This window comes from Aulonocara stuartgranti (assembly GCF_965226115.1).
Source record: "Aulonocara stuartgranti genome assembly, chromosome: 5".
Lineage (NCBI taxonomy): Eukaryota > Metazoa > Chordata > Actinopteri > Cichliformes > Cichlidae > Aulonocara > Aulonocara stuartgranti.
In genome coordinates this window covers 26,723,832-26,737,306 of record NC_138943.1, presented here as the reverse complement: position 1 = coordinate 26,737,306, position 13,475 = coordinate 26,723,832, and the positions used below count along the sequence as shown (strand labels likewise).

Here is a 13,475-nt window from a genome sequence, read left to right as displayed (position 1 = left end):
GTGAATTTCTGGGATTTCTTTTTGAATATTATATTTACAAATGCGTGCATCCAGTGAGGCAGGGCTGTGCTCCCCCCCCCCCCCCCTTTTTTTTTTTTTTTAAATGCAGGGGGAATAGATAGCTTTAGTGGGTTTATATAAAACCCCCTCTTCGTGGAGTGGCCAGAAAATGAGAGGGTATGCGAGCTACATCTAGGCAAATCAATGACAGTTTAAAATATCTCTCCCTGGCTCCCACTGATCATCAGTTTTCAGGGTTTTTTTTTTTTTTTTTACTTTAAGGGATGGAGTCAAAGATGGGGAAAAATCCCACTGACACCCCCCCTCAAGCCCGATAATTACCCCTAAATGACTGCGAAGGCCTGTGTGTTTCAATCTGATTAGAGCCCCCGCAGCCATCAATAAACTGCGCACTCCAAAAGGGGTGCGTGGCACAGAGGGAGGAAATTGTTGTGCAACAGTCAGGACTTACCTAAAGCACTGCGAGGCCAAAGTGGAAAATGGGTCGACCCAGTCAAAATGTTTGAGACCGTATATTTGTGTTATCAAACATGGCAAACGAGTAGGGGCAATAATAGAAGGAACCCACACGCCTTTAAACCACCCTTGGCTTTTCATGGTTGGAGCTTTACTCACTAGAATGGTAGTGGTGGTGGAGTGATTGGGGGCGAGGGGGTGGGGTGTGGGGTTGATGAAACCACACTCCATCAAGAGTTTTGTCGTGTTTATGTTTATCTGACATTGGTTGTTGCAAAAAAAGAAGAAGAAAAAAAGAAACTTTCTTCAGCCCCCTTTCACTCCGGGTCCAGCCCACGTCTTCCCTGATTGGCTGCCTCTCTGTCCACGTCTGCCTTATTATAGGAGCTGCGCTCCAATTTGGCCACACAAACATGAGGATACCGTCACATTAGGGCAGCACCGCACCAACTCAATAGCATCTCTTCCCCACGACACTGCTTTGTAACGAGTCGTTTCAGCGGTGCCGGTCGGCCTTGTATGGCCCCATCGATATCCATGTCCGCTCTGGCTGCTGGTTTGAAGGCTGAAGATATTTCTCCCCGCTCGGTTCTCGTCAGCAGAGGCGAAATGCAGACCAGCTTGAGTCCCACGGGGGAGACCGGGAAGCCAAAAGTCCCTATTCTGCCCTTCAGCGTAGAGGCGCTGATGGCTGACAGGAAACCCAGCAAAGAGGTGCCATCGCCGGATCCTGCTTCTGTAGCCGGGACGTCCCAAGTGCTGGGAAAGGGGGCGCGGATGGGTTCTTTTGGTAGCCTGGATACACCAGTCTCGACTTTACCTATGAGCTCTACATTTTCAGTGGGCGAGATCATGAACATGCCCGAAGACGTGCTGATTAAACCCGAGAGCCCGGACAGTAAAGACAGGACTTCGTGGATACAGAGTCCACGCTTTTCTCCCACATCTCCAAGTAAGTTTAAGTTTCAGTTACTAAATTAGAATTTAAAAATGTCTCTTAGCGATATAAGCATATGTAAGCGAGAATATCTAGTTTTTTTCTCTTGGTATTGTGTTTTACATGTCTGTAATACTTTCTGTTGGTCTTGTGTTGATCTGGCATTGCGCGTCGACACCAGAGTTTTGAATTAAATCGTTCTGTCTTCCCATAGGAAGGTTGAGTCCTCCTGCCTGTCCACTGCGAAAACACAAGACGAACAGAAAGCCCCGGACCCCCTTCACCACATCCCAGCTGCTCGCCCTAGAGAGGAAGTTCCGCCAGAAGCAGTACCTTTCTATCGCCGAGCGCGCAGAGTTCTCCAGTTCTCTCAACCTGACGGAAACCCAGGTTAAAATCTGGTTTCAGAACAGAAGAGCTAAGGCCAAACGCCTGCAAGAGGCAGAACTTGAAAAACTGAAAATGGCAGCAAAGCCTATGCTGCCTCCAGCTTTCGGGATTTCCTTTCCTCTCGGTACGCACGTCCCCGCGTCCTATGCAGGGTCGCATCCGTTCCAGAGGCACTCGCTGCCGGTTTCTCCGGTTGGACTGTACGCCGCTCACGTCGGATACAGTATGTATCACCTCGCTTGACAAGGACGGAGGACGAGCGCAACGAGCAGCGGGACGCAAAGGGGGGGGGTTAAGGATGTTTTGTGAGGGCCCCTATTCAGAGGGGACCCCTTTGGACCAGTGAGGTGACACTGCACCACATAAAGAAGCATCCTGGTGCCGAGGTCAGTGTCACACCTTGTCAGGTGAGGGCGAGGCTTCTTCACAGACCCCCCCCCCCCCCCCCCCCCTTCTGAGGCTCTTGAAGTTTAGGCACTTCTCTAGACCTCGCCAGTAAGTTCCCACACTGCACAAATAATCCAACTTTAATTCGTCATTTAATGTCAACTGTGTTGTACCGAAATGAATTTGAACGAAGGAGAACATAAACAATGTAAAATCTTATTTGAATAAATAGGATGAGACTTTAAATGACTTTAAGGTGGACATTTTTGCGGCGCGGAGGTAGAAAACAGCTTAAACCTGTAGCCCTATGGTATATCACTAATGGACTTTTAAGTATGGACTGTAGTGCTGTGGCCACACAGCTCACTCCTTCGCGAGTGCTTACAGCCAGGTGAAAAGGCGAAAGGGCTGCACATCAGAGACTATGCACCAAAAAAAACTTTAGGCTGGGCTTTTTTTTAATTGCATCTGTAGGCTGCTGCCACACCACAACATCCATACTTTTCATTTTCTTTCTTTCTTTTTATTGCATTCATATCAATGCGTAACTATAGTGGGTTACTAAATCCAGTATAGGTGAGTGCTCTTTTGTGAATTTTGAAAACCACAGCATTTTTTTTATTGTTATTTTTATTATTTTCTTATGACAGCACTGTCTGTTGTCGGATTGATTCCCTTCGGAAGGGATAATTGTACTGTAAAATAATGTATATTTGAAGAATATCCTCATTTATATTATGAATATATTTGTGACATAACTTAACAATAAATTGTTTATTCTTTTTTCACTGAGAGGTTGCTCGTTTTGACTGACAGGATGCACACTGTTGCGCCGACGGTGAGGCAAATTACTGTAAGGAACTTTAGTCAGTATTTAATCTTTTTAACGCCTTAATGAACAGAAAAAAATATTTCTTCTACTTCAAAAAAATCTATCAGGTCTATTAAGGAGTAGAAATTAAAAAACAGGCTTCTAATGAGCTCGATGACTTCAACATTTAATTATTATTTTTATTTTAAAACGTCACAGGGACGATTAAAGGCTTCACGTGACCCATACTGACAGAGTGACAATAGAAAGTCCCACATTTGCTTTAGTTTTCCTTGCAGTTGAGCCTGTCACACTCACTGTGCGCTCCGGCTGGTGTGCGCTGTGAATTTAAACTTGTCACATGGTATTTGGTGGAATGTATTGCTACAGCTGTCGCCTCTCGCTTTGAAACAACTAACCTAGATTTTGTTGGCGCCAGAAGAGTTTAGAGGGGGTGGAGATTGCGGGAGAGGAAGAAAGAGAAAGAGAAGGGGGTGAGACAACCAGTTGTGCTGACTTCAAAACACGCCGATAAATATTGGGAGATTGCTTCTCCGGGGCTAAACTCCTCGTAAACTATCCGCTTGAGTGTCATTATGTGCATTTAGGGTGTAAAACGAGCCAGGTGACACCTCGTTTTGAGGGGGAAGACAGGGTGTCAGGAGCCATGTGGCACATAAAGAAAACATCTTAACCTGAATTTGAACACCGGAGTCATTTTCTGCCATTTTCTGCGGATCAGATAAAGGAGGAGGAGGTGGAGAAGGGGTGGGGGGGATTACAGGCCACTCCACAGCAGTTTTAAAGGCTTTCTTTTGACTTCCCTGCCATTCAAGCAGGGGTTAAACTCGAGTAAAATAATTGCTGTAATGAGCAAAGGCAATCTGCCACAGACAGAGGCCGGCTCCAGCGTGGCTGTAGCTCCAGGCAAGGCGGAACTTTTATCATTCCTAAAATGTCAACGGGGGACTGGGACGGGCAACACTCCTCAGTGCGCCGTGATTTCCTCCTCCTCAGTTCTGAAAGGTTTCTGTCCTGGAAAGTGTTCCCAAAGAGTTTCCCATTTATTCAGGCACTCTCAAAGACACGTTTCTCCTTCGGCTTCGAAGTTTTTGCAATATTACAGCTTTCAGTCTGAGTTTAAGGTAAAGTGTTTTTTTCTTTCGATTTGATTTATACCCGTTTTTTAAATTTCATCTATTTTTCTCAGATAATCTCCAGTCCGTCCATGAGGGATGAATTTATACATAATCCCCGACAATAGGTTCAAATCACACGGATGAACGCTCTATCTGAAAAAGAAGAGAAACTTGACACAAAAGAGCCTAAGGGGATCGGCCGATTCTTTGAAACTCTTTCATTCTTTTGTCTCCAGCACTCTATCTTGCCAGGAGCCAAACAGAAAACAAAAGTCACTTGTTTAGATCATCCAAAAGATCACAGGAGGCTGTTTGACTCCATAGTAAAACCTCTTGATCCTCACGAAAGAAAAATGGGTTATTAGATGCCGTCAAAGCAGCCTGGATAAATGATTAAGGAATGGGCCCTTTACTCTGCATTACTTTTTCATGTGGGATAGGCCTGCGTTATGTGGCTCTTTGGGCTGAATTATTAAATGAAGTATCTCAGAAAAAAAAATTCATATCACACAATTCGTGTTAGTCCCGATCAATTACGACGATCAGTGTGAATTTGTAGTTTTAGGAAACAGCGAACTGAAAAAACGCCGACTGGCCTTTCGTTGAAGCGTATTAAGCCATGAATATGGGTTAAACTGGTTGTTCTCTTTATTTTCAAAACGATACAATTCATTATTTTACCCGTATGCTACTTGATCATTAAAGAAGCTTAGAGAATAAAACCAAGTAGAGATTATGAAAGCACTTACATTTGAGTTAAAGAAAGTTCGGAAATTTGTTACTGTAATTTGATGTTGTTTTCTAAATAAATACAATTATGGTACAACTGTGTAAATGATTTGAAAATGTCTGCACATTAAGGGTATCGATTTTTATTTTAAAAAAAGACCATATATTTTTAAATACAAAAAGTTAGAGTGTTACCAAGATATGCAATATTGCAAATGTTATAAACAACAAGTGTAAAGAACGATGCTCACAATAGGCTATTGTTATTACTTAAAAAATAAATAAATACGGAGACATTTTGACCTTACACCTTTTTAAAGCCAAAATCCATAAAATCTGAAACCCCCCCAACTTTTTTCAGGTACCACAACACCATCTACTGTTCGCAGAGTAACATAACACAGCCTGGTTTGTTCCAGTAATAATAATAATAACTGCAAAGTTTGACCTAACCAAAACCATCCATTTAAAACGCATGAATTACTACTTAATACACAATGCGATTATTCATATTTTGTTTCGTGGTAAGCCTTTGGTTCTTTTCAACTTAAACGTTTATTTTCTTAGTGAGCAAAATAAATTATTATTATTATTATTATTATTATTATTATTATGAATAACAATAATATATTAAAGCTATTTTCGAAATACTTCTGTTAAAACTGTTAAAAGAAACATTTCGTGGGCGCTTGTTGAGGATTGATTGTAGTAACAGATAAACTTTTAACGCATTTAACTCCCATATTAATAAGTTAATGTTATGTGATTTTTTTTCTTAAAAATAATTAATTGAACTCCGAGTAATGTCAAATACGCATCCATGCTCTGTAACTAAAGGCAGGATTTAAAGTGGAATGTAACATGAAAGGAGATGGAACCCTAACATCCGCTCTGATGTGAGCGCCAGTAGATTTTTGTTTTTCTTTGTGCACAGACTGTGTTCAACTGTTTTCATGGATTTAGCCAACTGGAGTCTGCGATATATTAGCACCTATTATATGAGCTATCATACGATCATGACTGGGTTCCATTCCTTAACCAGTTTCAGTTCAGTATAAAGGCGGAATTTGGCAATAGAAACTATACAGAGCATCATCAGATTGCTACCTTCAACCTAATCTAATAGTGACCATGGACACCGCAGCCTGTCCTGCACCAGGAAAAATCACTGTAAACGGTACTGTAACTTAGCATGCTTTTCCTACTTTAAGTTAAAGTATTTAATTTCTTTAAAAAAAAACAAAAACAAAAAACAAAAATATCTACAAATCCAGTGTCAAATAGGAAAAACAGAGAAAATAAATTTCATCTTTGGCAAATATCACTTGCTGATAAGTTCTTACATTTTGAAAACACTTTCTCTCTCCTGCCCTGTCTTTTTTTAACCTATTTCCCCATTAGAGTGAAGCTAACAAACATATAGCTATTAATTAACCCACGAATAAAGGCCTCAGCAATAGTGTGAAACCCTTCAGTGAAAACTAAAAGATTAGGACAATATTAATGTTAGAAAGCTCGTAAAAAAGATGACTATTCAACCCAAATTTGCGGGAATTTATGGGAATAAAATGAATTTACAAAAGAGAATATTTTTTTTAAAAGTTCAATAATCTCTCAGTAGTAGTTTGGCATATATGACGGTGGGCGTATATGCGCTCACAGGATCAGATTTTATATCAGTTTCATTTAAATATATTTATTTTAAACCAATAGTTTATCAATTAGTTTATCCACTGTCATCTGTTTGTCAAATATATATATGGTATTACAAATGTTGCATGCAGAATGTGTAGATTACTGGATTACTGTCCTTCTCGCGCTTACGTGGACGGTAAGGCCCACCGGAGGGGGCAGTACCGTTTTGGCTCCGTTACGTGTCACACAGGCCCTCAATGGCCTGTGCCCGTGACCTGACTTTGCACGTGGCTCAGGTCGTTAACCACGGGGACAACAAAGAGGCCATCAGGAGTGGAACTGTTAAATGATTCGTTTACAACCACGTTTGTTGAACTGCATCGGTGCCCTGCTGACCCGAGCGAGCGAGCTCATAATCTGAACTGTGCGTTTAAAAGGTGCCTTTACTGCAGGCGTGGGAGAAACGTGGCTCTGCAGTATGAGAGTTTTGAATCGCCATGCAGCCCGAACACTACACAGCCACATTTGCCAAACAGCGTAATTATTGTAACTATCGCGTTGAGTGCGCCAGTCATCTAGTGGAAAACAAGGGGGAAACATTTTCTTATGCGCTCTAATGAGGCAGCGTTTTCTTTTAAAGTGCAATAAAAGTGCTAAATGTGATGGAAAATTGCCTGAAAACCCCGTAAACCAAACGAAATCACAAACTGCATCAGAGATCCTTTCATGTAAATAAGTTTATGATCTGTCATTTATAAGGACATTTATTTTAGCAAGGCAGACAATGATTTCTGTCACCCTTCGGCAAAGTTGTGCTTTTATTGTGCAGCATTTAACATTTTTGGTGCAGTGTCACAGGACATAAAATTGTTTAATAACTTGGCCGCATGTGGTTTAAATGATCTGTTCTCGTTTGCCTTAAAAGAAGGTGGATTCTGAGGCCCTAGAATGATGATTAACAAGCTCAGCAATTAAGCTTTATTAGCGCACTGCAGGCGGATTTCTTAAAGAGCCGTTTGCTAACTTTTTCGCCTCTGCAGGGTAGGTTAATTAGCTGTGAAGAGTTCAGACCTGATGATTCATGCAGAAAATTGATCAAATAAAATGCTTATGCAACATGATCCAAACTATAAAATATATAAATGTACGAGTCATTTATATATTTATTAAAAAGAGACTGAGTATTTTTGTTAGACCCAATATTTATGATGCACAGTATTCTAGCATTTTTCAATTTTTTTTGCTTAAATTGCTTATTGCTTATTGTGTATATATATATGTGTGTGTGTGTGTGTGTGTGTGTGTGTGTGTGTGTGTGTGTGTGTGTGTGTGTGTGTGTGTGTGTGTGCACTGAACTTCAAATGGTCCAGCTGTACTATACTTGTGAAAGAGTTTAACCCGAGTTGGGTTAGGTGGATAAAGACAGGACAAAGACACACTGTGGAAGAGAACCAGAGATTAATAATAAAAAATAATTAAATGTAGAGAGGTGTATAAACACATAGCCAGTGACTGAGTGACTGAAGAAGAAACATTCAATGCAACATAGGAATCCCCCAGCAGCCTACACCTATTGCAGCGCAACTAAGGGTGTATTCAGGGTCACCTGATCCAACCCTATCAACATACCGTATCAAAAAGGAAAGTTTTAAGCCTAATCTTAAAAGCGGAAACAGAAGAAGAAGAGGGGCCTGAAATCTGAAGGCTCTGTCTCTCATTCTACTTTTAAATACTCTAGGAACCACAAGTAAACTTGCAGTCTGAGAGTGAAGAACTCTAATGGGGTGATGTGGTACTCTGATGTCATTAAGATACAATGAGACTGATTATTAAAGAACTTGTATTTGAGGAGCAGGATTTTAATTTCAATTCTAGATTTAATAGGGATCCAATGAAGGGAAGCCAATACAGGAGTAATATGCTCTATTTCTAGTCCCTGTCAGCACTCTTGCTGCAGCATTTTAGATTAACTGAAGGGTTTTCAGGGAGTTTTTAGTCCAGCCTAGAAGTAATAAATGCTGCACTGAACTAGTTTTTCAGCGCCACTCTAAAAGAATTTTATAGATATTGTGCAAATGGAAGAAAGCAGTCCTAGATATTTGTTCAAAATGTGCATTTAAGGACATGTCCTCATCAAAAAGGACTCTAAGATTCCTAACAGTGTTACTGGAGGCCAGAGTAATGCCATCCAGAGAAAGCATTTGGCTAGAAACTGCATTTCTAAGATTTTCAGGGCCTCAGTTTTATCTTAATTTAAAAGCAGAAAATTTGAGGTAATCCAGGTCTTTAAGACATTACTGTAGTTAACTAATTGGTGTGTGTTATCTGACTTCATGGACAGATAAAGTTGGGTGTCATCTGCATAGTTAATACTGATACTGCCTAAGGGAAGCATGTATAATGTAAACAGAGCTGGTCCTCGCACAGAACCCTGTGGAACTCCATAATTAATCTTAGTGTGTGAAGAGGACTCTCCGTTTACATGAGCAAACTGGAGTCTACTAAATAGATATGATTCAGACCACTGCAGCACAGTACCTTTAATATCTACAGCATGTTCTAATCGCAGTAATAAAATGTTATTGTCAACAGTATTGAACGCTGCACTGAAATCTACCAGGACAAGCACAGAGATGAGTCCACTGTCAGAGGCTGAAAGAAGATCACTTGTAACCTTCACTAAAGCTCTGAAACCAGATTGAAACTCTTCAAATAAACAATTCCACCGCATATGTTCAGTTAGCTGTTTTACAACTACTCTTTCAAGAATTTTTTAAATAAAAGCATGGATGGAAAAAGGCTTATAATTACCTAAGACGGATAGGTCAAGTGATGGCTTCTGAACAAAATGAATCAGAGGGTGATGATTGCTTAAAAAATACTGCAATTGAAAGATAAACAGTGTAAGACCCTTTAAAAGTGTTTTTTCTAGTATTACTTTCATTCAAAGGTTAGGTTTAAAATGCATTTCTGTTGCAGATGTACAACATGTAGAATGATATAAGATGTAGAATTATAGGTCAATCAGCACCACCTTGTGACAGATCAGAGCACTGTCAAAATCCTTCTAAAGCTGAGACTTGACTATGAAACAAATGAGAACTACCTATCAAGGATAAATCCAGTATCTGAATATTAAAACCAAAGTCCCTCCAAGTCTTAATGAATAGATTGACACTGTTAGGGGAATCTTTATAATGGAGAGGTTGACTTTCTTGCCAAACTCTAAAGGAGACACCTTTCTAAAGAAGTTGAAGAAATGGGTCGCCTTTATGTAAGCTGAGGAGCAAGCTACCTTTTTGTAAGAATGCAGTGCAATGCAGTATCCCACCTGTTCTGTTTTTCTTGATTTAAATTGCTGAATAAAAAGTGAAAAAAAAGAGAGAGACAACACAGTCTAGATGTACTTATGACCAGCTGTTTTAGAGCTCAACAATACACTGAACACATTAGGTAATCTCAGTCTGTAATGTTTAAAAATGCAAATCTAACAACAAGCTGGGGTGGCATCAGGCATCGGTAAACTTGGGACAAATTTAAAACATAATACTTTACACTTGCAACATCAGATACATCAATTACTCTAAAAAATAAACAAAAAAGCAAACCTAGATCAGAATTTCAGACTACTTTTGAATAGTATTGATGTATTGATGTCAAATGAAAAATTCAAGAGCTAAATAATTCACTAGAATTTTCAACTGGTTTCTTTCATGAAGCATGTTCCTGTTTTGGCCATTCTTTCTGTGACTTGACAGTGAAAGAAAAGAGCAACTTTGTCATGTAAAAATAATTAAGCCTCTTGTCTTTTGTCAAAAAATTTAAATGAGAATGTCTAATAGGTAATGCTGTACCTTACAGGTAATTTCAAGCACTCCATTTTATTTTTACACTGATATGAACGGAAACCAAGGACTTGCATCGCCACAGAGGCCGGCATTCAAAACACCATGACCTCATCCAAAATGACTCATAAAGCAGATCTATTCATAATTGTTTGAATGACATCCAAGCAGTAATATAGGGCGCTGAGAAAAGTGCTGTATACATAAAAAGCAAAATTTCAGCCTGTGATGAGAAAACAGTTTCACACTTTGAAAAATGTATGTGAAAAGAGGACAACTTTTTCTTGTACATTTTAGTTTTGAAAGGTCAACAAATCCCAGAATTCTTTTCTGTCTGTATAAATTAACAAAAGTAGGAGATTTTCCGTAGGTTGGTTGTGTGGTTTCAGCAACAGAGGGCAGCAAAGGCCACAACTCACATCTGGGAAGAACAGTCTTGAAAATCCAAGATTTCAGCATAATTATTTGTCCAAGTAACCTTGTGTGGCCAAAACGCCAAAATGAAATAAAAAGTCATTTTGTCTGTGGATTTCTTTCAGTCACAGTTAATGGGTCACATTTCAAAACACATTCACCGCTTACTGAAGAGACAAATGACACAGTGGTAACTCAATACAGAACAGCTTTAAATAAAAAACAAAAAGCTTTCTAATTAAGTTAAATTAATCAATAAGAGCTGAATGAAAAATAAGTTAAGAGTATGAATAATGTTTTCAGGGAGGGCTCCTCTGCTGACTCACCCTCCAGTTCTTTTCTTTTTGTTTTTATAATCCCTTCTTTCCAAAAACAACTGGCAGACATTTTTTTAATAACTCTGAAGAACAAATCAACAAGGGCATGAACTCTGACACATAAAGAGAGGGTTTATTGCATATGTGGGTAATCATGGGTAAGTACTCATAAAAGGCAGTGAGTTTCTCTCTCTGACAGTGATACATCTGTTATTTTACATTCAGTCTGCTTAATGCCGTTGATCCATGATATTCATTCAGCATGAGTACAAGCAGCAGAACTGACACAACTCTTTCAAACCCTATCAGAAGGAACATACTGTACAAGCATGGCTTAGATATCTATTTCTTGCATAACACTTTCCCCACCATGTTCAGGTCTTCAGATGTTTACAAAATGCGTTACAGTGCTCCCTCAAATACATGTTTGTCAGGCTACAGGTTGCGACAACAACGATATATTTCTCTTAATGACACGCGGAGCTTTGATCAGCCCTGGTAAGTAAGCAGCGGTTAAGGCTGGCTCCCTTGGTTTGTTATTTCAAGGTTTTCATCGGCATGGTTGGCATTCAGCAAATTTCCTGTGGAAAGTTCTGCACTCCTTGCTGGAATGTAGCCATGCATGTCCAATAACATGAGTGTGTACCCAACTGGGTACAGTGTGAAGCAGCACTGCGTGCACTACCAAAGCCTTATGATGTGTTTATGCTGCATCTGATACACTTTAGTATGTGGTGTTTATGGTGCATGTTCTACCATTCTACGTGTTGTTACTGTGGTATTTATATGAATGTAACAGCAGCGTATGCCCGGATATCTGTGTTTTTGTTGATCATCTGTCCTCTTGGAGCAGCTGAAGCCTGTCCTCTGCATAGTAAGGACTGGTGTTTCCAGTATCAATAGCCTGGCAGTCGTCTGTGAAAAACACCAAGTCCTGCCAAGAAACAAGAAACAAGAAACATGTGGTGTAGCTGCTCTACTTGAAAACATAAAAGCTCAAAAAGAAACCCACACACACTGCGGAGTGCTTACCCGATAACAGATTCTGGTGATGATGCTGTAAAGGTTCTGGATTTTGCGCTTCAGCAGAACCATTCTGGGTTTCTCTCTGCAGTACTGGTTGGGATGGTTCAACACCACGTAAAGAAAGTCACGGAGCTTGGTAGTGATGCAGGAGTTCTGGAGTCATGAAACAAGTATTTACATTCAATCTCCAAGAGAAATACTTTTTTTTTTTTTCTTTTGCACAGCGCAGCTGTCAAACTGCAAACATTTGCACATCAGGTCAAATCAAAGCTTAAGATTTTGTGCCTCGGGCATTCTCAATGCACATATCCAAACTGTACAAATTTGCCACAGGAAATATTTGTCGTCTGCCAGTTTAACAGCTAAATTAGTCAGTTGATTTTGTATTAAATTGATACATTTAGCGCTTCATTTACTGGGAAATTATACAGTAAGAGAAAATTGAACATTTAAAAAATTAACAACTTACATGCACGTCCAGGAAGATGGCAGGCAGAATCTCAGCACATGTTTTCTGCAACCCAGCAAACATGAGAGTTGAGTTAAATAACTGGTGGCATCAAGATGCCAAAAGCGCCACAAACGTAGACTCTCTTACCGTGCGATGAGAAGTGTGTATTTTATCCAGCAGCATCATGATTTCTTTGCTCAGGTCGAGAGCTCTGGAGTAGCAGGTCGGAGGTGTGCACTCCGACAGCCACACGAGGCTGGAGAGGCACAGGAGAGCTGCGAGTCCCAGCTTCATGTCGGATAACGCTCTGCAGGACTGGACTGGTAGAGCCTGTCAAATAGTACAGAGGAGGGCCGGCTGCTGTTTTAAGGATGGAGTGGAAGAAAAAAAACACGTAGGATGACGTGGAGGAGCAGCACAGCTCACACAAAAAAACCCCAAAAAGACATTTGGGATCTTCTGCGTTGTGGAGAGCAAATCAGCCATGTCTAAATAGCAGCGGTGACTGATTTCTCCCTGCTGACAATGGGCGGACGGATTTTGCGGTGTTTTCTGTCCTACTGCCCGTCATTACATAAAAGCAAGATATTAAGGAGAGCTATTAATCAAAGACTAAAGTCAGCCACTTTGTACGTTAAATCATCTGACCTGCAGTCACGAAGTTCATTAGTAGAAATCACAGGTGTGAGCGTGTTTGGAAACTTTGTATCCGTTTGTCCAATGTAGGGCTTTTAACACAGATGTTTGAAAGTAGCAGCTTTCTCATTAACACACAGCTACAAGGTTTCACTTTGGCATGTTCCTTTCTCCTATTATTGATTAGTGAAGTTTTGCCTTTTGGGAAGATGTTTAGGACAACATAACAATTTATTACTCAACCAGTCATTTCTGACCAGCTTATTAGCAATCTGAATTAT

The 13,475-nt window shown here is 40.2% G+C and overlaps 2 protein-coding genes across 2 annotated transcripts; one reads left to right on the top strand and one right to left on the bottom strand.

Annotated features, from left to right (window-relative positions):
• Positions 1–796: 796 nt before the first annotated feature.
• On the top strand, positions 797–2,979 carry msx1a (muscle segment homeobox 1a). The gene is made up of 2 exons (XM_082534325.1): positions 797–1,429; positions 1,629–2,979. The coding sequence occupies exons 1-2, from the start codon at positions 997–999 to the stop codon at positions 2,045–2,047; spliced, it is 852 nt and encodes a 283-aa protein (XP_082390451.1). The 5' UTR covers positions 797–996; the 3' UTR covers positions 2,048–2,979.
• An 8,214-nt stretch (positions 2,980–11,193) lies between these two features.
• On the bottom strand, positions 11,194–13,009 carry LOC309706377 (cytokine-like protein 1). Its single transcript, XM_082532847.1, has 4 exons — positions 12,706–13,009; positions 12,577–12,621; positions 12,114–12,260; positions 11,194–12,015 (listed from the first exon to the last, which is right to left on the bottom strand). Exons 1-4 carry the CDS (start codon positions 12,850–12,852, stop codon positions 11,914–11,916), a joined length of 441 nt encoding a protein of 146 aa, XP_082388973.1. The 5' UTR covers positions 12,853–13,009; the 3' UTR covers positions 11,194–11,913.
• Between the last annotated feature and the right edge of the window lie 466 nt (positions 13,010–13,475).

Bases quoted from the DNA above. Each gene is read 5' to 3' on its own strand.
- msx1a (XM_082534325.1), top strand. From the start codon at position 997: ATGGCCCCATCGATATCCATGTCCGCTCTGGCTGCTGGTTTGAAGGCT. The intron at 1,430-1,628 runs GTAAGTTTAAGT...GTCTTCCCATAG, and splicing joins CTTTTCTCCCACATCTCCAA to GAAGGTTGAGTCCTCCTGCC.
- LOC309706377 (XM_082532847.1), bottom strand. From the start codon at position 12,852: ATGAAGCTGGGACTCGCAGCTCTCCTGTGCCTCTCCAGCCTCGTGTGG. The intron at 12,261-12,576 runs GTAAGTTGTTAA...TCATGACTCCAG, and splicing joins CCATCTTCCTGGACGTGCAT to AACTCCTGCATCACTACCAA. The intron at 12,016-12,113 runs GTAAGCACTCCG...GTTTCTTGGCAG, and splicing joins TCACCAGAATCTGTTATCGG to GACTTGGTGTTTTTCACAGA.